This window comes from Merops nubicus, unplaced genomic scaffold (assembly GCF_000691845.1).
Source record: "Merops nubicus isolate BGI_N331 unplaced genomic scaffold, ASM69184v1 scaffold10536, whole genome shotgun sequence".
NCBI classification, from domain to species: Eukaryota; Metazoa; Chordata; class Aves; order Coraciiformes; family Meropidae; genus Merops; species Merops nubicus.
The window spans coordinates 18,865-46,571 of NW_008615623.1; the positions used below are offsets into that span (position 1 = coordinate 18,865).

A 27,707-nucleotide genomic window follows, 5' to 3' on the forward strand; every position below is an offset into this window, starting at 1 on the left:
GCTCTTCCCTTTTCATCAATTTTTCACGACACTTACTGAAACAAATGCCTGGTTTTTCAGTAAAAACCTTTCACTCAAGATTATGATACTCTTTTATGTTCTTGAATTTACAGTCTGTCTTCTTTTTCATGGCTTATTTTTATATACAGCAATAATAACTTGTTAATAAAATCTAACTACACTCATTCAGAAGGCAAGTAACAAAATTTTGCTCTTCAGATTGATTGTCTGTCCCACAACCCAAACAGTAACTGTGAACGTGTGGAACTTAAACCATGTTGAACCTGAGGTCAAAGGGATTACTTTATGCTTAAATTACCCATGTGCTCAGTGTAAAAAGTGAGTAACATTTGTATGAATGAGGGCTTAGGGAGACCTGAAGCCTGAGCACTGAGCCAGACAAGCGCATGCACGTTGTGCTTCCAGGGACCAGTAACAGGGTTTGCAAAGGCCACAGGACAGCAACAGCCGACACAAGAAAAATGTTCCAAACTTCCCTCTCTCCCCTCCACCTCACAGAAGATTTTTGTCTAATAATGGAATTACTACAACAGGAAATACATTACTACTATGTTGCAGATGCGATGTTAAGAAACTTAAATTACACAGGGAACTTTTCTCATCCTGATAGAAGGTGTAGAACACAGTAACAAAGCTGCTGTTAGGATACTAATTGTATAGTATAGCTTCCCCGTCCTACTGACACAGGCTGCAACATTTCTACTAATGCAGCCATTTCATAAAAATAATGATTTAGTAATACGACTGGTATTGGTTACACAGAAGTTATAATTTTAAATGTTTTCACAGGGGCCAAAATGGCTGTTGAAGGAAATGTTCTTGCTGTAACAGCCACCAACTCAAAAAAAAAAAGCCCCCCAAAAATGTCACCAACTCCAAAAAGGTATACAAAAACCCACCATTTATCCTAGTGAGCATGGGATACAGTTTATTATCTTGGCCAGATAACATATTTATAGACACCTTGATTTCAATTTACAAGCAGAAGCCAACTCATCCTACTGATAAAACTGAGAAAAGTTTCTGTAACTTTGCCATAAAATCCAAAGAAGCACTCCCACTGAAAGATGAAACAACCTACATCTGTCTGTAATGGGTGCTGAAGAATGACTATGAAAGTGCAGCAACTGCTGTTCTCTTGCATTTTCTTAGACAATCAAAATAAATCTACAATGGTACTGAGCAAGGCAAAACCTGAAGGGACCCTGATGAGACAAAGAAGTGCTAACTAAACCAAAGAAGCAAACCTCTGTCATTACTGAAGCTCTTTTTGGAGGAGAAGGCTGCAGAAGGATTTTTGATTTATGCTCGAGTTCTCCTTTGCAGATGAGCATTGCAACTGTGACTGCCCTTACGACTTAACGGATCTGTTCCCTGTGTATTTCAGAAGACATACTAACTTCACTGACAGGATTTTTATCAATACTTTTACTACTACTAACCCTACACAACCAACTAAGATGGAGTGAATCCTTCTTCCAACAAAGTGCAAGCTCAAGAGGCCATTAATCAAGCGGGTAAATTTTTCTGTGGAAAATGGTGTTACTTTGGCAGATCCTACAACCCAAACATATGAGGACATTTGACACAGCCAGAATCTCTGTATAATGAACCGTACCCACCGCTTTGTACCTTCTCCTTCAAATCCATCACGGCCACGAAGGTGGGCATGCAGGTTCTGTAGAAACAAACACTTCATGGCACAAACTGCTCTCTTCATACAGGACACCTTAAAACCCTGCTATCGTCATCGACCCTGGCTGATCACAGCTTGAACAGTCTCTTGGCTATGGTTTGCAATAAAACAGTCTTTTCCTCAGACAGAGCTCTGGCCCCCTTGCTCCATGCACACATCATTTCTGCCTTGCTAACTTCTTGCTACTTACATTGACAGCTGTGGCTTCTGCTGCCTGTGACAGCTGCATGTGCCCACAGTTCTGATGCCTCAAAAACATGAATCTTGCTTTTCTGTTTTTAAAGCTATCAGAACTATCAGGGTGCATCCAAAATGGGAACAATACCTCTATCCACAGTCCTCAAAGACTTCTTCACTTCTCTCCTACCATGCACAGGGCGACTTAGAAAGTTACAGACAAAGCTGGTTTGCCAGCAGCAAAGTGATTTCAGGAGTGCCAGATGGAAATGGGTTTAAATCAGAAGTTTTACTTTAGTTTAACCTACATCTTTAGGCCCTTCTTATTTGAGGTGTGTTCAAAAGATAAAATACATTCTCCATATAGTGATTGCTATAGCTAAGAGAGTGATAACAACAGAGAGGGATGCCATAAGACCTGATGTGCATATGTGCTTTTTGTGCAGCACTAACTTATTATTCTGATACTTGATACTACAGAATACAAAACTGAATCACTAGATGACCAAAACCCATTTCATATTTCATCCCCAAAATCTGCCTGATTCTAGAATATTTTCAGTTTTGAGGCGGCGGTGATCCTTTTTTATGAGTTTATTTTGTTTTAAAGCTATGGAATAGCTAACACAGGATCCTTGAAAGGCATGCCTAAGAGGTAATGCAGGGCAAACACAACATTAATTCACAATAGCCAACACTGCTGATACACTTACCTATTTATATAGTTATATGTTTTTGTGTATGTAAATGGTTTTATATTTTTTATATACAGAGAATAAGGTTTGCAAGATTCATTTTAAGAACAAGAGGAATCAAAGCACTAGGTGACGCTCAGACAGAACTATGTTTTTAAAGCTTAAACTTCTCATAAGTATTTAGGATTGTTTAAGAAAACTTTATAGTTAAAAATTGGCAGGTCCATAGTTACATTGTCAAGAAATGGCATCTCAGCCATTTCCCTAAGAAAATAAACAGATGATTCTTCTTCCATGCTTGCCAAAATAAGACTAATTCACTTGTCAACCATTTTAGTTATGCAGCATATAGTCTTAATTAATTACTATTTAAAATCTGTTCTTAAGTTAAGAGATTCATCTAAGGTGCAAAACTGAACGATCCAACAAGCTGTGGAAGTATAGGAAAGATACTGCAGACAGATTTCCTACCCTGATTAAAAAATGGTAAGTTAAGAAAAAAAAATGCATAATGGCATTTGACAAATGTGCCACAAAAGGATTCGTTTTGTAATCCCAGGAATTCCTGGACCGAAAGATACTGGGAAGAGAGTTTTCATAAGACTCTTGAGTTTGAAATACTGCCACCAGCAAATGGCATGGCATATATTCCTACCTCCTCTTTACAGTTTATCAAGAAGGTAGGATGGCTGATAGCTGTAACAGTCAGCAGACAGATAACTACCTACCACAAGGAACACATAGCAAGTTTCTGCTGCAGCAGAGCAGTAAACACTGATTTAAATATACAAGGGAAGACTGTGTTCCTCTTCTCTCAATATAGCAGAAGGTATCTGTGCTCCCCTTCTACACTCAAAGCATCTTATATTACCTATCATTCGAAATAACATTTGTTGGACCAAGAATCGATACTGAAACTACATATCCAATGTTCTTAGGCACTGAAGGACTCTCAATATTCATGGTAACCTCCTACTTATGGATTCAACAAGGCTACAGACTTTGTACTACTTAGAAGCCAGTTCTGTCACAAGTTTGCCCAAGGTATTTACAGATCTCTGTACACAGCACAGTAGAGTCAGAGGTTTGGACAGGGACTGGCAACCACCAGAACAGTGGATACTGGCATGACAAAGGTGGGCAACAGAAAATGCCAAAAGGACACTGGAACTGTATCCTGCAAGCCTGAAGTGCCCACCTCAGGACCGCAGCTAAAATGCTTTGATAAAACTGGTATTCAGAGGTTCGAAAAGACTTTGATCACATCAGTGTCTTGGTCAACACAGGACTGAAACACCAAGCTCCCTTCTGAGACCACGGAAGAGCTACAGGTCATGGAAGCCTGAACCCACCATTTCCATAGGAGCCATAGCTCCCACTCTGCAGGGGGATTCTGGGTGGTCTCTCTCTTTACTCTTGAGCCATGCGGCTACACAGTCAGAAATACAATATACAAGAAGAGGAGTCAAAAAGGGGCTCTGGTTGACTTTCAACTTCAAGGGCTCTCAGCTGGTTTTGTGAGTCTTGGAGATTGTATATAGCTTGACATGCAAGTCTGACTATACTGAGTAAATCAACCTCCTTGGATGACTTCATTTTCTTTTTTCAACTTCCGTCTGCCTTAAAAATATTAGAAGTCCCTAACTGGATGGGACCAATGGTCCACCCAGCAATGCAACCTGTCTCCAACAGCAGCAGCTGGAAAGGCTATTTTGGGAGAACAGAAGTCTGGCCTCATTCTGTGGGTCACACCCCTTGTAGTGCTCCAGTGTGCCTGCTGTATGAAGGATGATGGAGGACACATTCCTGCCTGGTAATTTTGCATCCATTTATGGACAAGTGGTCCCATGAATTTGTCTAAATGCTCTTGGACTGCTGATACCATCTGCTTCCACAACTTGAGAGCACAGGTGCTTAGGTATAAATTGCTTTCTGTTAACATGGATACCTAACTTCCACTTAAATGGCACTTATGATGCAGTATTTTTATTTAAAAAATAAAAAAGTCTGCCAAAGGGCTTGACCAAAACCCCTTGTGACAGGAAACAAAAAGGGAAACTGTTACAAAGGTTTCAACGCCTTGTGATCACACCCGTTGCCTTTCAAACTGAGCTGAATGTGTCACATAAGAAAAACACTTCTTCCTTATTGTGCAGTTGCTGCTGTTGTGTATTTTAGAATTTTTCACAAAAACATTCAGTAAAGGGGAATGTTCAGTAACCAGCTTCATTCCAGTAGTGAATTTGTTAGAGGCCATGGCAGAGGAAAGACAGAGGAGAATCCTCCTCAGCCCTCAAGGAGAAATGCCAATGCAGGGAGGGAACACACTATTACAGCTTCTTCCACAGAACCTCTGCTTGGGAAGCTCTGCAGAAGCAAAGCCACTGCTAGATAAATTATCTTTAAATGACATGTGCAGCACTGAAACAGATTTCTACAGATGTAGAAAAGAACCAAAATAATCAATATTTTTACACTATAATTCATTCAATTAATTGCATGTCTGTGTGGAAAATAGTATCAAATCTTCATTTCAGAATAACAGATCAACTCAAGTAACACTAGAACCAGGACTTGAAAGTCTGTCCTGAATTGTGACCCAGAAACTGGCTAAGATCCTCCTACAGCTTTTTATCTCTACACGTGAATTACTCATTAAGCCTCCATACTCACCTATATCATTTAGTTTTAGTCCACTATTTGTTTTTTTTCTCCTATGGTATTAGTCAGTTTACATCCATGAAGTCTTACTGGGAAAAGGATGATTAAACTGTGGGGCAGCTATGCATTGTTAATTTATGCCTAGTTTTAAAATATAACCCACTTGGTAGCTTGTACAATACTACTGCTTGGTTTAAACCACAGAAGCTCGAGGAGCCACAGAAAATTTTAGCTGGAAATAAATATCCACCCAGCTTTCCCATTCTTAGATTTTTCCCTGTGAAACAGCTTTCCAGTCTGTACTGGTAAGACTCCCTTTCCTCAGGAAGTTGTACTAATAATTTTCCAAAAATATTAGCAGGAGATCCATAGCAACTGTTGATACGACTCACAATTACTTAAGAGCGATCTCAGCAGCCTTCTGCTAAGCTATAATGTACACAGCCTCCCCCACTTAGCAAAATCCCACAATATGGCAAGAAAGATTTGTATGCCTAAGAATAGCTACCTACACACATTTTTCAAGATGACTGAGCCATAATGATTTAAATCCTCTCTACCACAGTTTCAGCAAGATGTGCCTCTACAACAGTATACCAGTGTGTTCTGTTTAGAGTTCTGTATCTTTCTCTTTTTTTAAATCACACCATTAACATCCCTGACATTTTAGAAATAATGTTTATTGATTTTTCTGTTAACACTGCTATAAATTAAGTGATGTAATGGGCAGGATTATTGAAGTACTATAAAGAATACGTCTTCCAGATTCTTAACTACATATTGAAAAAGAGCAGGCTCAGGATTAATATAGAATTAGTGCAGTTCTGTGCTGTTATTGGGTAGTTTAGGTTTGGTTGACTACTTCTTATATGACAGAATGGACACATAACAGAGATGACATTACAACTACCCGCCAAGTATCAAATGACAGAAGAAAAACATCTCATTCAGATGAAACTGAGGAAAAAAAACCAAACACTGAGAGAAAAAAACCAGGCACGGAACTCCTTATCATTTACTACTCTGAAACCTAAGACCAGTACTTTGTGGGACAGAATTGCTACTTCATCCCTTTTTGCAGTACAAGCGCTACTAGTAAACAGACACAGCTTTATTCACGGTTGATGAGGACTCAAAAAAAGGGCTGAACAGTCTGCACCTCATAGTACCTGAACAGTGCAGAAGGAAACCAGCAGAATCACCTTCAGCCCTCACTTGAATAGCTTTGGTATCAACAGTCCACACCTTTTTATTCTAAGAGCTATGGAAGGTGCACCTTGAAGCTTGGAGCTGAAGTGCTGTGGAGGATCTTTTAATAGGCTACCACATAGACAGACTGATCTCCATTATTTAAGAATTTATTCAAAGTTATAGAGCGGCAGGAACACCCCAAAGGGGAAATAAACTTTGAAGGAAAGTGTATTTGCAGAGATCACCACTCATAAGTTTGACCACTACATTATCTTTTCTGCAGTGCCACGAGGAGAGGCTCATGAAAAAGAAGTTTTATGAAAAGACAGAGCAACAGAATAGCACAGTCAATACAAACACAGCACAACACATTCTCAGGAATCCTGAAGGGTTTTGCACCCTTCTGGAAGCAGAATCTAAGGCTGGCAGAAGATCTGAGTTGATATAATCCTGAGGCTTTGCACCGTCCTCACAAACAGCTGCATTCACAGTAAGCATCAGAATGCTCTGAACCTCTGTTTCTGGAGTGACAGCGAAGTGCTGAACAAGGAAAATGCTGATGTGTTGTTGGCAGCTCCAGAACCAAGGTATCACACCTTGAAACGTGTCCACTCTGGAGGCTGGGGGAGAGCCCTGCCCATACAGCTCTAAGTCACATTTTGGGAACAGAAGTAAGGGCACCTGAACAGTTGTGGTTAAATAGGGCAGGAGGGATGCATGGACACAAGTCCTCCATAACTTCTATAACCGTTCAGAGTCCTGTCTCACTGATCAGCTTTTTGGACTATTTTGGCAGGATCTTCAAGTCACCGTGTTTTCATTCGTGTTTTATTGGGCAGTTTTTCAGCTGTTGAGGTTCCTGTAATAATACGATTCGATTTCTATCCTTGGATGTTTGATTTTAAATTCCCACCTCACTAAGCATTGATTAACCATTAGCATGTCTACTTGATCGTGGTTATGACTTTGTTTTCTCAGGGGAAGGTCAGGCTTTATGACAACATCACACTATGAAAAACAAAATTTTTTGTGATATTTGGCACTGATTGTGACCAGGTTCATTCATCAGCTTTTAAAATTCTTTTGCTAGATTGCTTCCACACAGGAAAAAAATAACTAAGACATGGGCTTGTTCAAGTGAGAAGAATCAAAAATTGACTTAGGCACATATGTTCAGGGGCTTGTCTCTAAAATTTGTAAAATTATTACACACCTTCACCACAGCCTTAGAAACGCATTCTGCTCAGAGCGCTGTCACTCCCCACAGGAGAAAGAAAAAATTCTGTCACTGGGTACATGCATAAACAACTGCATCTTGAAAAGATGCTCAGTTTATGGCCTACTGCCCCAGTACAAGTCCCAGAGTATGCCTGTGACAGCAGCGCAGGTATCCCGTGGGAACTCACGCGGCATGCCTACCAAAGCAGGTCTTGCACAAAACACATCAAAAAGAAATATGAGCAGTTATACCCCCCCTTTACTTTACAAGGAAGTAGAAAACTCACTTGAGACACAGGAGACCTAGATTCAAATTTCTTTTCTGCTTGATTTAGAGTAAATCTCTTAGCCTCCTAGGAAAGCAGCTCACCATTGACCTACATGGTATTCTGAGGTGGGAATGCTTTACTTTGCCCTGTTGAAGTTGCTCTACTGTGTATGCATTTTTCTAAATACCTATCAGGGCAAATAAAGGATGAAAAATGAGTAGTGCCTTCATCTGTTTTTCAATCCAGTAAATATTCTACTATTTTCAAACAACTTTCAGAAGGCGCCTGGGAAATAAATGGGTCTCAGTTCATCCTCTAACAGGTGAATGTATACACCACTAACCCAGTACTAGTTTACACTGCCTGGAGAAACCAATGACTTAACTGGATGTGTAGACAACACTATTGTCTTGGTCCTTGATACAGGTACTTCAAAAAAGGTTGCAGCACCTAGGCATGCCAGGATGAAAAATCATGCACTGCCAATGCCCACCCTATACCCTTTCTAACAAAAAAGGGCTTCAGTCTTGAAGACTGTTATCTCAGCAACTTTTCACAGATCATCAGTTACCTTATAGCTGGAAAAGTGTAAACATGGATCGCTAAGACAGATGAGCATCTCTGTTCAGCTTTTTCATTTACATTTGTTAAATAGTTCAATTATTTTTTTGAATTTTCACCATTAGACATATATTAAAACTTCAAAGCAGCTTTACTGCCATATGTAATAATGTGTATCGCTTCTAGGGAAGTATGCATATAGCATCTGGTCAAGTTATTATGCTCTTAAATCTTCCTTATTACCAAGCCATAATTTTGAAAAGCAGAGTTCTAAAAAGTAGAGGACAAAATCTGATATTATCACTTAGAGCCTCCATATTTCCAACTTCTACAGCAAGGACCTAACACTACTTCTAACACCTGGCTGAAGACAGAAGTTCTGGCTGTAACTATAGTCATCTTCTGCTGCTTCACATCTCACATCTATATTGGAAGATATTTCCAAAATGAAAAAAGGTAAAATGTAGCCTTTACAGATTAACTAAATTTTAATTATCCTTGTTTTTTAATTTCATGGTTGTTAAATCATGCACTACCAGGTGGTAAAATATGTTCACTTTTGTAATCAGGAAGATTTCTCCCTCTTTGTCTTATTTCTACTCTCCACTCTTTGGTCTTTGTTTTTCAAACCTTCTTCCTATTTTTGTGGGTTTTTTTTTTCTTTTCAAATTGCCTCATAATTTAGCATTTGACCATGGCACTTTTGGACTGCTGCCAGCTTAATAATGCCTGTGGTATATTATACCTGGATATTAATGTGGTGGATCTGCTGTTCAAGTACACAAAGAAAGACCATTATACTTGAGCTGCTTTACACAATGCCACTCTGTGTTTATCTAAAGCTGTACTGGATTCCTCTGCTGAGTTTCACAGTACATGTGAAAGAAATATCTGTCTCTCTTGCTGCCAGCCATTGCAACGATGACTTACTTCATCATTCTTCCGTCTAGACTTTTCTTCTCATTTACTGTTAACTTTCTTTTAGCTGGATACATTTGCCTGAGTTTTTTTGAGAATGTGTCTTGGTTTTGTTTTCCACTATTAGTTGAAATCTCTCCAGGATCCTTAGCGTTATTTTTATATTCATCCCAGTTACAACTTCTCTCAGTCTGACATATCTGCCTCTTCCTCCCCCAGCTCTTTTACAAATATCTAGATCTCTTATTTGCTCTTAAGGCTGAAACACATATATAACTGGTTTAATAAGTACTTTTACAAAGCAGTGCAGTCAAAAAGACACCAAAGGTGGTAGCCTGAGGAGCATGGAACGTTACTCAGAGGAGTGATATGGGGGATCCAAGGCTGGCATTCCAACCTAAGTCAAGCTGAATGGGAAAATCCAACCGAGGGACAACTGAGGAAAGCTCTGTCTCCAGTTCAGGAAAAGCTTACAAGGACTTGGAAGGGACCGTCTTGTAAAGAGTACATTCCTAGCATCCATTAATTCAAAAAGGTGAACATTCCTTTGTGTAGAATGTGTAGAGAGAAATAACTTATACAGCTAACCAAAAGTGCTCACCAAGTTACAAGTAAACCACTGAGGAGATGAGCATGCACTATCTGCAATTCTGCCTCTGACTCTTTGTAAAAAGAAGCCAAAATCACGGTTGGCAGCAATTCTGAAATGCAACAGTAATCCACAAATACTCCTTAATTTTCCTGTCATCGCAGAATTAAGCTACTTCCAGCTCACATAGATCTTACCAGGTGTGCTAAATTGATGTCATTATAAGCCATCAGGAAATACCCACAGAGACCTGTAGCAACATTTAGAAGTTTTCTTAAACAGCTGTGTGTTATAATTGATTTGTATTATTTAAAACAGCTAAAGCAAGTTATCGCCGGATGTAGAAAAGGGATGAGTGAAGACTCTAGGGAGACTTAACTCAGAAGAAAGCCAATCACAGGAACTTCATTTGAGCATTTTAAGATTATCACCAGAGGAAGTGCAATTAAATCATTACCATTTATCAATCATCATTATAAAATACTATGCAACCTTATCACACTAATTTATTTATGAGAAGGTAACTGGTTGACTTTTGCTTTTTGCAGTAAAAACTATCTTGTCAGTAAAAACATCTGAATATAATTTCTCTGAAAACAACTGTGACTTTCCACAATAATGAAAAGTAATTACAAAAGTCCAAATTTTACCTGAAATTTGGTTTTGGTCATGTAAGTGCTAAAACGTTAAATTCTTTGGAGCTTATGCAATGTCTCAGCTCCTCGTATGAGAGCTGTTTTACCATAGAGAGTATAAGCCCAAATACAGTTATAGCAAAAATGTGCACAGGCATGGCACCCAGAATTCATTAAATATATGGAATAATAAGTCCCAAATATTAGCGTAAGATCCTGAATCTGGGAGAATAAAAGGCGGTGTGATTTTCTTTTCCTAATCTGCCAACTATTGAATCAAAGTGCAAAATCAGCCCTAGTTAAAAGTAACATCATCGTGGACAGTGCTAAGCTTAATTTTTCTTCTCATGGTGGATTGCTCGTAGAATTTAAAATATGTATCTGTTTTAGAGCAAAATCCTAACTCTTTTCTCTCTGCTGTTCGTGTGTACTGAGAGTTCAAGCTTGATTTGGTGAGTTTGTCCAGTGACTTGCATTACACGATCCATGTCCCTGCAGGCAAAGCCTAACCCACATAACAAAATGGGTCAGCAGAAAAGCAGAAAGGAAAAAGAAAATGCTGCATTTCAACTCAGAACCCTGATTCATTTGAGGGGGGAAAAAATACTCTCATAGCCCTAACTCCTGCTTTGATCTGAGGCTTGCAGGCTAGTGCTTACAGTATGTTTTTATTATCTTTCATCACTCCTTTGAGAATACTCTGATTTTTACTGCTGTTTTATATTTGAACTGGCATATGCATCTCTCAGTTTACAAGGGGAAGTTTTTGTTGCACCAGTGGCTGCTGGCACTGAAAATATGGTAGTGTTGACACTGCTAAATGGTACAGATGCTTTCCTCTGCTCTGACTCAGCTCCACAGAGGTACGATCCCACAAACCGTGCGTTCCTTTGTCTTCTGGTCACCTGACAGAACGACCATAAGCAAACGCACCCTTGTTGACTGGTGCCTTTCTGCTTTCATCTAAAATTAAAACTGTAGACCTCTTAAAGCTGCTTTCCCAGAGGCCCTCTCTCGCTGCCATGCGGGAGAGTACATTTCCAATCCAGGAATGCAGCTGGGGCCTTTGGACCAAGTTCAATACTGATGTGAAACAGGCAAACCTCGCCAAATCAAGGCAGTGGAATCCAATGGCCTTGAGCCACAGGTACCTGGTCTTCAGGGAGAATGTGTTCCTACAAATGGCGTAGAAGTAAAAGGAAAGTAATCCCAAATTATGCAGCGGGATTGTTGGAGGATCTTAACTTGTCGGGCTTCTTCTACCTACCAGCAGCTACAGTATCGTGCTATCAGCCTGAAGGACAGTCTGCATTACTCCAGGATGAACAGTTCAACTTGATTTGTAATCTCCATACTTGATGGTAAGTCACCTTGATGTCATGTTCATTAGTATTTTGCTGCTACAACTTTGTTAAATTCTCCAAAAGGTGTTTCCTTACATCCTAAATCTGTGTTTGTCACTGTACTCACATTGTCTGAACCACCTCTGGAGAGGTGTCACAGAGACAACAGGTTCAGCACTCCACACATTCCACCACTCAACACAGCTGTTTATGCATGCCTTTTTGTGTATGTATCTCACACACTTCTCTGGTTATTAGATGCAGGACAGTTTCACTTTACTGTTCCTTAGGAGGCAAAAATAGTCTCTGGGTGGGAATGACCTGGTTTCCCTTTTGGCTTCCACCACTGCGATTTTACACATTCCAAACATATATCTTATGCTTTATTCTCAGTAGTACTGTGATTTAGTACCTACAGAGAGCTGTAGGTTCTTGCAGTGCTCTGCAGATGAACAGAAAGAGGCTGTGCTTTCTACAGAGCAGCCTGAACGTGGCTTCAGGCCATGGTCTAATGTGGGTGTAGAGAAGGCACACCACCTCTGGAGTGCACACAGCAGATCCTCCTGTACATTTTTGCAGGTGAGAGCATAAACTATGCACAAGCCAGAACAGCTCAGCTGGGAAATACCAGAGGTTTCAGCCCTAAAGGACTCCTAGCACCTGACTGCAGGGTTACTGGTCTCTGTCTACCAGGAGTGCAAGAAGGTCGATGCAGTGAAGGAAAAGTTAATTAAACCCTTTGCCTCTCTATGCATTAACAGCCATGATTTAGCTACAAGACTGAAACTTCAGCTATAAATCATAAAACTTTATACAGAAAAATCTGAACTGCAATACTTTCTTGTGGAGAAGATCAGTAAGTAACCTGATACCATACTACATTATTTTATTAAAAACTAATTTTCTCATCTTCATTCTGTAGTAGACAAGTCAGGTAATTAATATTTTATGTAAATGCATGTGTTATGAGAAGCTGCAAACTCACAGCTGGAACACAGACATGCACAGCAAACATCAGAAAACCAATGCTTGCTAGGTTCTCAGGGAGATATTATAATATAAATAATAGTCCGTGGCTGCAAAAACATCAATGATGGTTGTGTTCCCATAATTGAGTACCATCTTCCAAATAGGTATCCTGTAATTAAACTGTATTAGCTGAATTAAGGAAACACCTGTAGAACTCAGTTGAGATTTTATCCCTGTTGTGTCAGCTGCTGTGGTAAGAGACCTGTGTACCTGGGAACAGCTAAAATCAAAATGTCAAGGAAGGAAAGGGTAGGAAGAAAGGACACAATATTATCTTCATCTGATGATAAAAAATTCACACCCAGAGAGTCTCTGTTCTTTGTCCAAACTTGCACTGGAGGCCTGGAGCTAAGGGAAGAAACCAGAGCAACCAACTCAGCTCTGAGCTATATCTCACTCTTTTTTGAACAAATGTGACTGGCTTTAAGGGAATCATCACTACAAGCCTAGGAACAGTTGCTGAAATTATCTGGTGACTTTAAACCTACTTTAAATAAAACTGCTCTGAGTCTAGAAGAGGGCAGTGGTATCACTGTTTAGTAATATGTTTCCTCTTGTAAAACATGGCATTCATTAACTACTCATTCTTAAGGACATTAGTCAGCAATAACTTATTATTTGATTGAGAGACCAATTTTCTCTCCCTCAATCCTAAGGATTGCAAGTCCATTTAAAACTGAAAATTACACAGTAATTTTTGGTAATTTGATTAATAGATGATCTGTAAAATGTTACATTAATATATTGTACTTATGCATATAAGTCTCTTTTGTATTTACCCAAACTCATGATTACTCAGAAACTGCCTGAAGTTTTCAGGCTTGGCTTTGGAGAAGTATTTAAAATGAGAGATACTGTCACATTAAGTCTTATTGGTGGCGAACACCAATACATTCTCCAAAACCCAGGACTGAAACTATTGTTGGTAACTGGCTCAGCAAAACCTGAGTTAGACTTTCATCTATTTTACTTGTGTCCAGGAGGGGAATAAGGCCATTGAGGATTCAGGCATATATTGCATTCATCAATTTTGTGAAGGACCAGTGGTTTCTCACCTGCTGTGTAATAGTGTCCCAGGGCCCTTCCAGCAGACGAGGCTGGTAGCATGCATGAACACTTTTCCATATTTCATCCAGAGTTAAAGGTCTTCCATCTGTGAGGGAGGGGAAGAAGCACCCACAGTCAAAGCTCTTAAGCATGCTAGGTCTTCAATACAGAATAGCAAAAGTAAATCTGAAAATACTGATTATCTGGAAGCAGATGGAAAAAATAACAGCAAAACGTGACTGAGCCCCTTCTGGTCCCATAATTCCAAACCAGTGTTGCTCAAATCATGACTGAAGGTGTACCTAAAACTACCCTAAATTCCCTGTTCAGCTTTCTTCTCTGTCACCCGAGAGTAACAACTTATGATTCTGTTTATATGATGTGTAGTTAAAGTAATTTTCTGTAAAACAATGCTTAGATAAGGTAAGTCTAAAACTGAAAAAAAACCCAACAAAACAAAAACAAACAGCTCTTTCCTGTAAATACATGCAATTCATAACAAGTGGAAAAAATCTAAGGAACAAAATTCTGCAGACAGAAGTTTACTGCATTCTGCATTTTGGTAACTTACACGCCCATAATATCTTCTTGAGCTGCATTTATATAGCATTGTTGCATCATGGTCTAAGTGGAGACATTAGAGCTACGCCAAGATACTAGTGTCAACCACTTACAAAAAAAAAAAACACATCAATTTTTCCTGAATATTTGTTTTCAGCAAACAGCAATAGAATATTTTTATATGCTTTCAATACGTAGCTTCATCTTGGCATTTATTAGGTGTCAGAAACCATTATCCTGTGATAAATATTTTTATTCTACTGACATTTTCATGTCTGTAAAATGAACAAGATTTATTCACCCAATTAACATTTGAATGCCATGTTTAGATCTAAGTTAAAACCAGCTGCCTACAGCCTCTGTTTTATCTTGTTTTCTGCATGTATCTATAAAAAAGCTCTGAGTTCTGAACTTCAGCAGAAGCATGTGGCAAATTAAGCATCTGAGGGGGTAAAAGCACACAAACTAGCTGTGCTGTGCCATCCTCATGAACATGATGAGACTTGTCAGGCCGATGTGGCCTCTGTCTTAAGGCAGCAGACACCAGAGCTGTGCTGGAGATGGTCTAAGATTTACTAACAAATTTGTTACAACACCATAATTTAACTTCAGAAGTACATATCTATGCTCAGATCATCTGTGTGCAGGCAAGATCAGATGCCATGCACACTTGCAATTTTCTGTTTCCTATTCCTACAAAGAGAATCCAGAGAAAGTCCAAATGTAAAACCTAGAACAACACATATTCTAATGCAAAATTTGATTTGCTGCTCTAGATTTTGTTTGCACACCTTTCTTTGTGAATCTTTACAGTAACACTTAAGCAAATTCAGATACTACATACAGAATGGATTACTCTGACTAACCATTAATCTCATTACAAGAGATGATTAAATATTACTGAAGCATTATTCATATCACAGTTAAAACTGACTTTTGTCTCTACCTTATGGATGTTATTACTTCATGTATGAGAAGCAGTGTATATTCCATCATATTTCAGTATAGGATTGTTCTCATTTCAGAGAAAACAGAGGTAAAACCAAGCTGGAAGCTTCACTTCACACTGGAGTGAGATCACAGACAGTAAAGTACTCTAATAGCTAATACACAGTAATTGTAATGTTTCACACAGGAACAAAAAATTAATCTGGGCATTCTGATTATGCACTTATATATTGAAATATGCGTGGATTTACATTTCCCTACATTTTTAATTTTCTGCATTATTTTAATATATTTCACTAAGCTTTAAATTAGTTTGAATTAAGTGTATTTTCTTAAACCCAGTAAGCTTTCATACATGCTCCCAACTACTGTGGTCCTGTAAGTTACTTAACCAGCTCAGTTTTCTAGAAGATGGGAAGCCAGATGCAGCTGGAAAGAGTAACTGTTCAGTACTGAAAATGGATGTGAAGTTCAGACACACAGATGGGAACTGCAAGGCCCTATCAAAAGGAGATGACATGGATGGGCAGTATCCTCATCTTCTTTTGTGGGATGGAGACCTGAAAGTCTGGCATTTTCTCTCCCAGCTGAAAAAAACAAATAAATAAACAGAACACCCCACGAAAACCACAAAAAAAATCCACCCTACTTAAGATTTTAGAATGACTGATAGGACTGTTCATTAGAAAGCATCTGGGGAAGAAGAAAAGCATGGAGTTTTTTGCAGCCTGTTTTGTTTTTGATCCTGTTTCAGTGTCAGCAGATAACCATGAATGATTAAACCTAGCTCAGATAACCTGGCTAGAGGTATGTTCTATATTTTAAAAGTCCTTGGTTTGTGTGAATTTAGTCACCTTCTTAGGATAACATAAGCAAATCCATTCTAATTGCAAACTCCCAGATTTGCACAAAACACACATCTGTATTCTTCAACCACTTTCAGACCCCTTTTTCCAGGGCTGCCTGCATTCACATGTTTAGCAGCTCTGTTCCACATTCTTGCAACCCACTGAGACCTCAAATATCCAGCTGGGCTGACAGAGGAGTCTGTAATTGTTGCTGCTAGCAACAAGGGGCCACTGTGGCACCTGCTGAGCCAAGCAGCTTCTCTGCTTCTTGTCTCGTTCTTTCCTGTGATGGAGCTGAACTCAAAAAGTTCAACCAGAAAAAGAAGGCAACAGCCCCTTCACACCAAGAGAAGTGGCAGGAGAGGAAGGTTCAGATTCACTCATCATCCACCCAGGATGACACAGCTGCTGGGTGCCTGCAGCTTGTCCCAGGTCTTATCCCAAGTCGAGCTGGGAGCAGGTGGGCAGACAGAAGTGGAAGTTTGTGGTCACAGGTACATTTTGTAGGATTCAGTTCATTAAATAATTAGAGAGAGCAAAATGAGATGTACAGCACAAAACAGCTGCTTGTGGGTCATGCCAGATCTGCTGTACCTTTGTCTGAAGCTCCATGCCCATCCTGCCACACACGTGGCAGATGACACATCACCAGCTCATTGACAGTACCCCAGGCTCTGCAACCTGCAGGCTCTGGTACAATGAACTCAACACCTGCCCAGCGAGAAAGGCCCCGGGAGCCTGGACATAACCTGCTAAGACTTTTGTAAGGGAAAGGAGTCAGAGTACAGGAGTCAAGAACTCCTAAGTATGGGTCCTGTCTCGGCCATTAGTTCACCATGGGCTCAAACCAACCAGTTCACCTGCCTCGCCAGGCAAGAACTACAGCCTTTCTATTGCAAACTCAGGTTTTCATTATTACAGCTGTCCAGACTACAACAAACTTTACTGAGAAAAGCTGCTTGATGGTCGACTTGGGGTTAACTCAGTCATGTATGTCACCACAAATAAATCGTTAAAAAGCAGATGGCTGAGTGCCCCTCACAGCATAAAGGTGCAGCATTAAGACTACATATGAATTGCAGCTCCCAGCTGACTTGGCACCTTAATTTTTGCAAAGAGCAGCAATTCTTCAGGCATAAAATTCTCATGTACCTTTTCAAAGAAAATTTTTGGGCTTCCCAAGTTGCTCTATTTTGTTTTCTTCATGCTTACTGAGGGGTTTTAATAATTTCTTACACTTCAAATTAAAGGTTATTTGACCCTTTTGGTGAAATGGTGCACAAATTGTTTTGAGGCTTCATTCTGGTATACTTTCCAAAGAAACCATTGTCACAAAAGAAGAAATACCCTTACAGCTTAGGACGCTATCTGATCATACAGATGATTCACTTTCATTTATGTCCAAAGCCACAACAAAAACAGTTCCTATGGGACATGGCTCTAAGAGGAGCTATCTTTCTGAGAAAGGACACAGTGGTTACGTGTTTCTGAGCTCAAGGAGTTAAGTCTGTATTCTGGAAAGCACCCAGGCAGGCCCAGTATGTTTATGAATACAGAAAGTCATGCCTTCAGGGCTGGAGGAAGTTACAGTATCTTACAAACTCGCTCTCTGTAACCACTGATGAGGCCCATTTTTATTGGCTAGGATCAATCTGTAAATCAGAGCTAGATGTATTTTGAGCAGGTCAACTTGAAAATCGCCATTCCTTCTCCCTTTTCTAGAGGACTTAGGCTGCAGTCCTTCTTGACTCCCTTTAGTTCTCCTCTTTCTTTTCAGTCCTGAGCCAGCATTCATGATTCTTCCTTTAACTTTGCAGAATAGAGAAGTGTGAAACAAGCTCTCATTTTCTTAACATGTAGAGTGATCCCTGAATGATCCCATCTCCACCTGTGACTGTGTTGCTGCTACTTCACTGTTGGTGCAAGAGGTTTTTGAATGTATGGCTTCAGATTATGACAGTTCAGGAAAAGACCAAAGTTCCTTGACATCTTAAAGACAAAGAAAAGGGGAAAATCCTCTGCTGAGTAAAGAAAGCTTACTGGACCCAGCCCAGCCCATCTGGCTGATGCCAGCATTGAAGGGGAAGGCTAATTGCCTGTACCATCTGTCTCTAAGAGGGCTAATTGGTGACATCAGATACCAGCAGGGGTTCCTGCATTTCTTCAACTACCTATTTGGTAATCTCAGAAGCTACAGAAAGAAAGAAGGGCTTCCATTTCTGAAAGGTATGACATGCAGAAGACTGATTTTGGAGAAATGACACCTAGCTCTCTGAGACTTTGAGGTACTGAAGACCACTCACTGCCTTGAGCTCCTGAGACACATAGTGGGACTTCAGTAGGTCTGAATTTAGGAATATATGTCATGTGGGGAGTACCATAAGGTAGTGAAAAATGTTTCTTTCATATATATATATATAATGTGTATATATATATACATGGCCTAGAAATACCTTCTTGTATCCTCTAATATTCCCAAACACATTTCCAGACAGTCATCACACTTAATCATTATTTTCAGCTGAAGCATTTGTCCTTGCCCAGAACAAGACCTCCCCCGTAATGCTATCATCAGAGACTACCAAAAAAGTGTATCTGTCTCTCAAAATCTTTTAGCTCTCTTGCAGTTAAAATTTCCAACCCTTACTTTGCACTGCCTTATATATCAAACTTTGTCCCACCAAAAAAAGAGGTCTAAAGATGAATTCCAGAAAATGAGTTATTTTATCCAATTTAGGCAGCAGAAAGATAAGGATACAATGCAGCTCTGGCCCTTGTACAGGAAGAATTAACCTGTAATGTTTGAGTACAACTGTCAGCAGAGAGGAGTGAAAACTGGATGTCCTCACTGACACAAGCTCCTGAAGATACCAAGCACACTGAAGAAGACAGGAAAATCTCCCTAGAAACTCACTGGAAGCTTTTTTCCTAGAAGGGACTGCAAGACACCAAGTCAACAAAAACTGGATTCACGTTCAATGGGAGAAAGGCAGGATTTAATTGTTCCAGGAAAGTTTTAAAAGAAACTATCTGGAAGAGTGCAGATTTGAACAGGTTGGCACCAGTTGCTGTTATAACATACAAAGTGAGGAAGTGAATACTGCAAAACAAGCAAAACTTCTTAGTCAGGTCGAACAGAAGAATTATTATTTCCTAGGCAGGCCTCGAGGTGTAATAGCCACTTAATATACTGCCAGAGAGAATGCAGATTTTCAAATTCAAACTCTGTGCCCTGCTGCTGGGGGAGGCAAGACTGGGCACGGCTGTGGAAACACTGGAAGGATTATAGCTCACCTTCACCTCCTGCAACAAGCTCTAATTAACATGAGGATCAGTATGGACAGAATTCAAGGGAAATCATGAACAGCTCACTAGAGACTTGTGAGGAACTGATTCTGTAATTTACTCTACAAATCATAGCAGGTACTTAGACTGGGAAACTGATGTAGGTCTCAGAAGATTCTTCCCTGATTATTTCAGATGAGGAATGTAGTGAATATTACTAGTTGTCTGAGAAACAAGGTGAGGAGCCGATCACATGAAGACTAACTATTACCTCAAATGAAAAAAAAATTCAGGGCATTACCCAGAGTTTTCCTCATACCAGGTTCAGGTAAGACAAAAGAAACTTTGCTCAGCTGGCTGTAAGTTACTGTCGGCTGCACATTCCTGAAAACCCCATGTTGAGACCTTCATACAGCACAGCACAGGCAGGCAAATCACTTGCAGGGATGACAGAACTTTTCATTTTCAGAAGTAAGTTATCTATAATGGGAGAACACTAACTGGAAGCATTATAGGAACAGTATCTATTGCCAGCATTTTGTATCCTTCCCTATTCAAGAGTCAGAGAACACTAAATGTTAAAAGAGGATGTTAAAAGCTGAAGAGAACCCAGGTGATTTGAGGAATTATCAAAAAAAAAGTCCTTGTTTTCCAGTGTGAAAGGTTCCCAAGAAGTGTTTTAAACCATAATTGTACTTGTAGGAACAATTACAGTTTTGTACTGCAAGAGGAGCTGTTGGCACATACTACTCTGATTGTGCATTAGATCATCCACTAGCGTCTGCAATATCCACTTCCAGCTATAAGGAGTCATGTTTCAACACCTCCGATTCCCTGATGCTGACAAGCTAAACAACTTGTTTTGTCTCTGGGAGCTCTTCTCTGGTGATTAACTGCTTATGGTGAATACTAATTATATGAAAGTACAGTACAGTAGAAATAGTGTCCTATTTCCTCTACCTGCAGCATCTCCATCCTCTTCTGTAGAGACTGTGCACTATTAACTCGGCTAAAACCAAAAAGATGACATTTTTCAGACCCACAAATAGGTTAATCTGTCTCTTACAGCAAAACTTTATCTTCCTGTCTGCACAGTAAGTTTAAAAGCAAAACACTGCACATTTGTAAACGCCTGTAATAATTCTAGAAATAAATTTGCAGCAGGATGTGTGCAAATGAGTTCTGTTGGTGGTAAAGGCAGAGCAACGTCCCCAGCTCCCCACATCCCAGATTGAAAATTTACCCCAAATTATCCATTCCTGAAACTGCACCTCAGACTAGGATCTTTCCACCAGGGAGTTTATGAGAATTTGTTCTTCAATTTTAAATCTAAAGTGCCTTTTAAAACGCTAACACTGCAAAATTAGAAACCATTAAACAATACAAGGCAGAGAGTGATTAAATCTACCAAACACATTCAAAGCAGCTTAAGCTACTTTTTAATTAAAAAGGAAAAGATATCACTGGCAACATTCAGACATCTTTATCTAGATAAAGTTAGGAGATTATTCAAAATACAGAAGTGCTGATGCTACCATGCAGGAGCCGAAATGAAAGGACTTGAAGATTTCAATCCCTCCGCCCTAGGTGCCGAGTCTCCGGGCAGAGAGGAAGGGAGCACAGCCCGTGCTGCAGTGTGAGCACTCCATGGCTGCTGATTAAATAAGTGACACTAACAGCGGCCTTGGAGGGAGGCTGTGCGTTCCTCCTTCCTTCCTGACAGGATGGTGAGTAGCTACAGCAATTGAGTAATGGGTAACAAGATGTATCAGGGAGGAAAGAAGATCAGTTGGTGTTTCAAGAGCCAGTTTTAATAGAGAAAAGAAGGCTGCAACTTACTGGTATCATTTTATTTTTTAAGCAGCAGATTTCAACAGAAAACAGCATAAGCTTTTAAAGGTACATCCAGACCCCAGGCTTGTGGCTCAAATTCAGGCTCCAGAGAAGCAGACACAGTTCTGCTGAAGCACTGCAATTATTTCCACTTATGTTAAAGCTAAATTCAAACCTGCAGCTTTAAGTTTTTGTGTTAATTTAAAGAAAAGAACATGAAAAATAACCAGCAGTTTTAGTCAACCACAGACAAGATGCCAGGAGCTAAAGATCAGCCTCCTTCAGGCTGAGATGATATCATCTGCTCCAAGATCCTGAAGATCTGTGTTGGGAGTGTTACAAAATTTGCTGGTGAACAGCCTCATCTTTTACTTTCTAGCTGTGTATGATCATTACTCTTTTTCTCTATTCAACACAAAACCGGTGGGTTTAACATCTATTGCATCCAACATATTTTTATTCTTCCCTCTGTCTAATAGAGGATTGGTCTTACCTAAAAAGCACGCTCTAAAATAAAGCACAGGCACTTGGTAACTGATGGAGTACAAGACATGATATTCATAGCGGATCACTTCTTCTGTTGCACAAACTCCAGCTGCTTGAGAATCATCCAAAGACTCCTAAAAGAACAAACACAAACAGAGTAATACATCAACTTTTGTATCTGAATCAAGGGAAAAGTAATTACTACTACTGCAATAAATTCAGTAAATACACAGAACAAGAAATAATGGTAACACCCCTTTCACAGCACTACTGATTTAAACCCCAAAGGAATTCTTCAGTGCTAGCAAGAAAATCACAAAAGTACAAAACCCACAAAGACATCTAGCAGACCTGCTTCCACAAACTGTGAGCTATGGGTAAGCACTTACAGCATTGAGGTCTTTCTAAGTGCAGGCTGCTTTCCTAAGCAAAAGACAAAACTCTCTAAAATCTTTATGGCACAATAACTGGTACAATAAGGTGACTACAGCTGCACCTCTCCTCATTACCTTTAGTATAAACTATTGTAAAAGTGTATCCCTAAACAATCTGGGTTTGTTCGCCAAAAGACAAATCTTTTTGCCAGAGGTTGTTTTCGGTAATAACACCTCTAAAACTGAGGTAATGTACTTCTGTTAATGTATATTTCAGGTGTAAAGTAAGTAAAGTTTCTTGTAGATTTGATATAAATAAGGAGAGAATTTATTGCATTGAAATATACCCCAGTTGCAGCATAAACTTCCTAACACTTCAAATTAGTATTCAAACTGTGCTTAAGCACCCAGTTGTTTTGACTTTTCTAAAAACTGCCAATAATCAACATCTCTGAAAATGGAACCATTAAATTAATAATGCCATTAATATTAAATGTTGGAACAAACTTTCCAAGAAGACACTGTGGGTGTGGACTTGTTTAGTTTTCAAACCCCCAAGTTTACATGGATGAACTAAGCAGCCATAATGCCCCACAGGTTGGGTGTGCATTTCACAACTTGACTATTGCCAAGCAACTGTGAGTATTGGCTTACTGTCTGTGTCCAAGCAAAATAAAAATGACTGGAGAGAAAAGAAGAACCAGCATCCTATGAACACTATGCCAGTTTAACACACAAGAAATTTAAAGCCACTTTGCATTTTTACCTCACAGCCTTCACTCAGTGATTAATCAATCTTTGAAGAGATATAAGAACTGATAAACTGTAACAGTAATGACACAAAATACTTTCAATTTTTTTTTTTTTTTTTTTATAGCCCCCACAAAAGTGATTTCCCCCCAGTTTGGTGTACTAGACAACCAGATGCTGCTGAGACACATGAAAAGAAGATCACAATTGGAAAGCTCAGACCTCAGGAAGCTACAGAGCACGGTACTGTAAATACATTTTTGGGCATTAAATGAGAAAAGCCTAGATGCTTACAGAATAGGTTTCTGGTAAATTCTGGAAGACTGCAGGAATGGCTGATTTTAGCTTATCAGGAAACAGACATCTAAAGCATTGAAAGGAAATGTTAAAGAAAGTGCTTTCTCTGTTAACCTAGCTTTAAAAGCTGTATGTGAAGGCAAAATAAAGAGAACATGCCAGAAGGGACAATGATGATTTCTGTATCTGACTTCACAGGCCAGGTGAAGTTAGGTGCACTATGCCCAGCTACCATGTGAATATGTAGCAGACTAAGAAGGCAAGTTCTTTTCCTCCTCACACGTACAATCTGATCAAGCACGAAATACAAATTTTTAAAGATCTCTCAAGGAAAACAGAAATTTCTTCACTATAGGAAGGTAAACTTCCTTTAAAATGGATCCATTTTCAGTGCTTTAGCAAGAATTGTAAAAGACAGCAGAGCAGCAGACTGTGAGCAAAATATATTTGCCTTCAAGTTTGTAGGGGTGGGAAAGAGAAAGAGTCCACATTCAGAACTGAACCTACATTAAAATTGACAAAATTCTTTTGGATCAACCTCCCAGAATAAAAATCATACTTCACTACTGACATCAACATTTCTCAGATATTATGGCCTTGGCTGTTGCTTAGTGTTCCCTGACCCTAAAAAATACTTCTGGAAATGGCACAACTACGTGTTCACGTATTAAATACTACCGTTCTAGAAAAAAAGCTGCATGAATACACATACTTCTTTCTATTACTTTCTGTAAATAAGACTGCCTATCCTCACATAAATACTGGTATCTAATTTCTGGCTATTTTAGACAGAATGATAAAGAATCTATATTCTTTATTACCTGCAAATACTTAGGAAAAGAAGTTAATACTAACTCAAAATTTAAACACTCAAACATGTATACCCTTAGGGAAAACACGCTTTATAAAAAAAGAAAAAAACCTACTTACTATCTCATAAAGTCATAAATTAAGCTAGGAACAACTTAAAGAATCACAGAATGGTTTGAGTTGGAAGGGACCTTAAAGATCATCTCACTCCAACTTCCTTGCCATGGGCAAGGACAACTCCCACTAGACCAGGTTGCACAAGGCCCCATCCAACCTGGTCTGGAACACCTCCAGTGGTGGAGCATCCACAGCTTCCCTGGGCAACCTGTTCCAGTGTCTCAACACCTTCACAGTGAAGAACTTCTTCCCGACATCTAAGCTACATCCACCCTCCACCAGTCTGAACCCATGACCACTTGTCCCATCACTACAAGCCCTTGTAGAAAGTCTCTCCCCAGCTTTCTTGTAGGCACCCTTCTGATTCTGGAAGGCTGCCATAAGATCTCCCCAGAGCCTCCTCTTCTCCAGGCTGAACAACCCCATCACTAAGAATTCAAATTACTGGGTTAGCACAGATTACAGCTGGTAAGCAACTTCTATCTTCATTTGCTGGACTAGGAAAAGGAAAGCAAAGGAGACTTTCCAATGTCATTGTTCCTTGAGGCAATCCCTAAGCAATCTTAAGAACTCCTGCCATTACCAAACGTACACAAGCTGGTAAGGTACTTCACAAAATGTCCTATTACTTCCAGAGAAAGGTGAGTTTATCCACAAGTGGCCTTCCCAGAAGATGTAAGTAGTTTGATGTCAGGAGGGGAAACACAGAAAGGAAGAAGGCAGCTTGACTGCTTTACTCTTTCCGAGAGAGGAATATGTCCAGACACATTTATTTTGCATTATCCTGGATTTTTCTGACAGTTTCGGCAGTTTCTGAAAAAAGCATTCAGCTGAATGCAAAGCTCAAAGAAGCTTTGAAACTGACACTGTTCTGCTCTGTAACAAGATGGACTTCAGTCTCCTACAAAATTTCTATACTTCTTCAAAACAAGTTTCTGATACGCAGATCTCTTTTTCTGCTGTTTCTAGTGACAAGTGAGCACACTGTATTTGTGATCTGCATACACAGGTAGACAGATGAGTCCTTCTTAGGGCTACTTCTAATCCCCTTTCAGTAAACAGCACTTTCAAGCTTTCTTACATAAAAAAGATGCAGCATTGATGTGTAATCCTGTACTTTACAGTCTCTGTAAGTGTAACTCATGCAGGGAAAGTACACTGTGGAGACTAAACGTTTTGATGTTATCTCTAGCTGATGAGATTAACTTTGCTGATAACAAGAATAAAATGACTAGTCATTTTAGGCCATCTTTGGAACATCTGAAAATCTTGTGCACGGCTGAACAAAGCCGTGGAGCATCAGAAAATTTTTTATCAGCACAGAAGAAATTTTTCACTCTTTAACCAATGACTGATAAAGACAAAAATATAAAATGTAAGTATAACTTACCAAAAAAAAAAGAAAAAACATAATTTTATTTTTACATATGTCATATGATACCCTATTTAATTTTTTTCTTCAGGTAGTTGTTCTAATGTCCTTTTTCATGTATAATGCCATTCCATCTGGTTTTGAGCTACAGCTGGATTTTAGTTACTGCAATAGACTATATCAAAATCAATTTTAACTGGAATTCTTCATAACTTCCGCAAAAGATTCACACATCTATACACATCACAAAATATACTAATAACTTTGCTTAGATCTTGTAAAGATAAAACAAACATATCTGTGCTAAAAGGAAAAAAAGTTAACAAAAAAGGGGGGTTGACCAAATTGCAGTCATTAAAAATGCCATGAACTAATTTGATTTCTCAATTTTTTGCTTCTGCTTTGCAAATTTGCTTGTATGCTTGCCATGTTTCAAGTTAAAACTGTGAATCCAGGACTCACTGACTGTTTCTTAAACAAATTGGGAAGTTGTCATCAGGAAGCATCTGCTCCTCTGTTGCTCTCACGTAAAATCATTCTTGTGCTACCAAAATGGATTATTGAGCAGATGTTTAAAAGCAAAGTATGTATTAGAAAAAAGATAAGCAGGGACTACCTAATTAATTATATTAGTTCCATCACAAATGAATTATCACTAATTTTAATTGATATAAAATTGTTCTCAACCTTTAATTATCCCCTAAACAAATTAAGTTGATTTGCACCTTTTAAAATGCTGAATTATTTGATAAGAAATGATGCCGCATGTCACTCTGAAGGCAAAATAAAGTGTTTGTATGATTTTTATTCCTCCTGATGAAAATGGCAAGTTTAAAATCCCTGGTAGCAAGTTAATTTGACAGCAGGAGAGAGCTAATAGCCTGTTCTGGTACTTTTTAGTAGAAACTGCTCTGCAGACTGAAGAGCTGCAGGAAGGTATGGGTTAAGGCAGGTCACCTTTGGAGGGAGGGCTCCAAAAGGAAAGGGAAGGGCCAGGGAAATGACAGGCAGGGTAAACTAGGAAGGCGACAGAATGACTGAATAAAAAAAAGGATTTTTCTCTGCTGACACCAAACATTTCCCTCTCCCAACTCACTCGCAGAGGCCAGCTGAGCCAGCCTTCCTTGCTCAGCCCAATTTCCCTTTGAAATGCAGAGGCAAGCCCTAATGCCCTTTTTTATTTATTTATTTATTTTTTTTTTGGAAAAGCTAAAAGAAGTGGTTTAGGGAACAGTGGGTACATTTCTCCTGGATCTCAAGTCTGTGCTGCCTTTCTCCCAATTCCCATGTTCCTCCTCTCTTGCCTGCTGTCTTGACCCCTATTTCCTCCTGCAGCAGGCCAGCCTCCTGGGAAATTCTCCTGCAGGAGCCCGGCAGGACTGGGCTGCAAGCAGGAAAGGGAGGAAGAGGTGACGCAGGCACAGTTACTGGTACTGCTGGTTTCGTCGTGAGGGGAGAAAAAAGGAGATGCAATCCAGATTAGTAAGCAAATCTGATTTCATTGCTTGGAATACATTTACACTTAATTTCATTTCAGCCTCTGAAGTTGAAAACAACTGTATCACTGTTTCTCCAGTGCAGTGTTTCTCTGTCTTCAGAGATGACTGTGAGCTACCGTGTGAAACACAAGAGCTTCAGGGAGCAGCTCCCCTCCCCATTCAACACTTTCCCTTTGGCAAACCGGGAGATCTGAACATGGAAACTGAATGGTAGGACAGTGTTCATCAGCTAGAATTAAAACCGAGCTTAATGTGGAGGGTGCGGCAGCGTGCTGAGATCGTATCTGCACTCTTTATTCTTCCTCCTGGGTGTTCTCCACGTTTATTTGGACTGTGTCTCACTTTCTTGCCTGCAGCCCCCATGGGTCTAGTCTCTGCAGGTCATTTGCTGCTGGGGTTTGTCCCTCCTGTGCAGTCTCCAGTCATCCCCCACCTCTGCACAGACCCTGAATCTCCAAAACTGATCCTCTCTTTCCC

The 27,707-nt window shown here is 39.6% G+C and overlaps 1 protein-coding gene across 1 annotated transcript in view; it reads right to left on the bottom strand.

The window, feature by feature from the left end:
* The window catches only part of ATG10 (autophagy related 10), an 82,128-nt gene that overhangs the window by 12,390 nt on the left and 42,031 nt on the right, over positions 1-27,707 (bottom strand). The window contains exons 3-4 of the mRNA XM_008942581.1: positions 22,019-22,145; positions 14,059-14,156 (exon numbers count right to left, since the gene is read on the bottom strand). Coding sequence (XP_008940829.1) covers positions 14,059-14,156; positions 22,019-22,145 — 225 coding nt within the window. The remainder of the gene's footprint in view (positions 1-14,058; positions 14,157-22,018; positions 22,146-27,707) is intronic.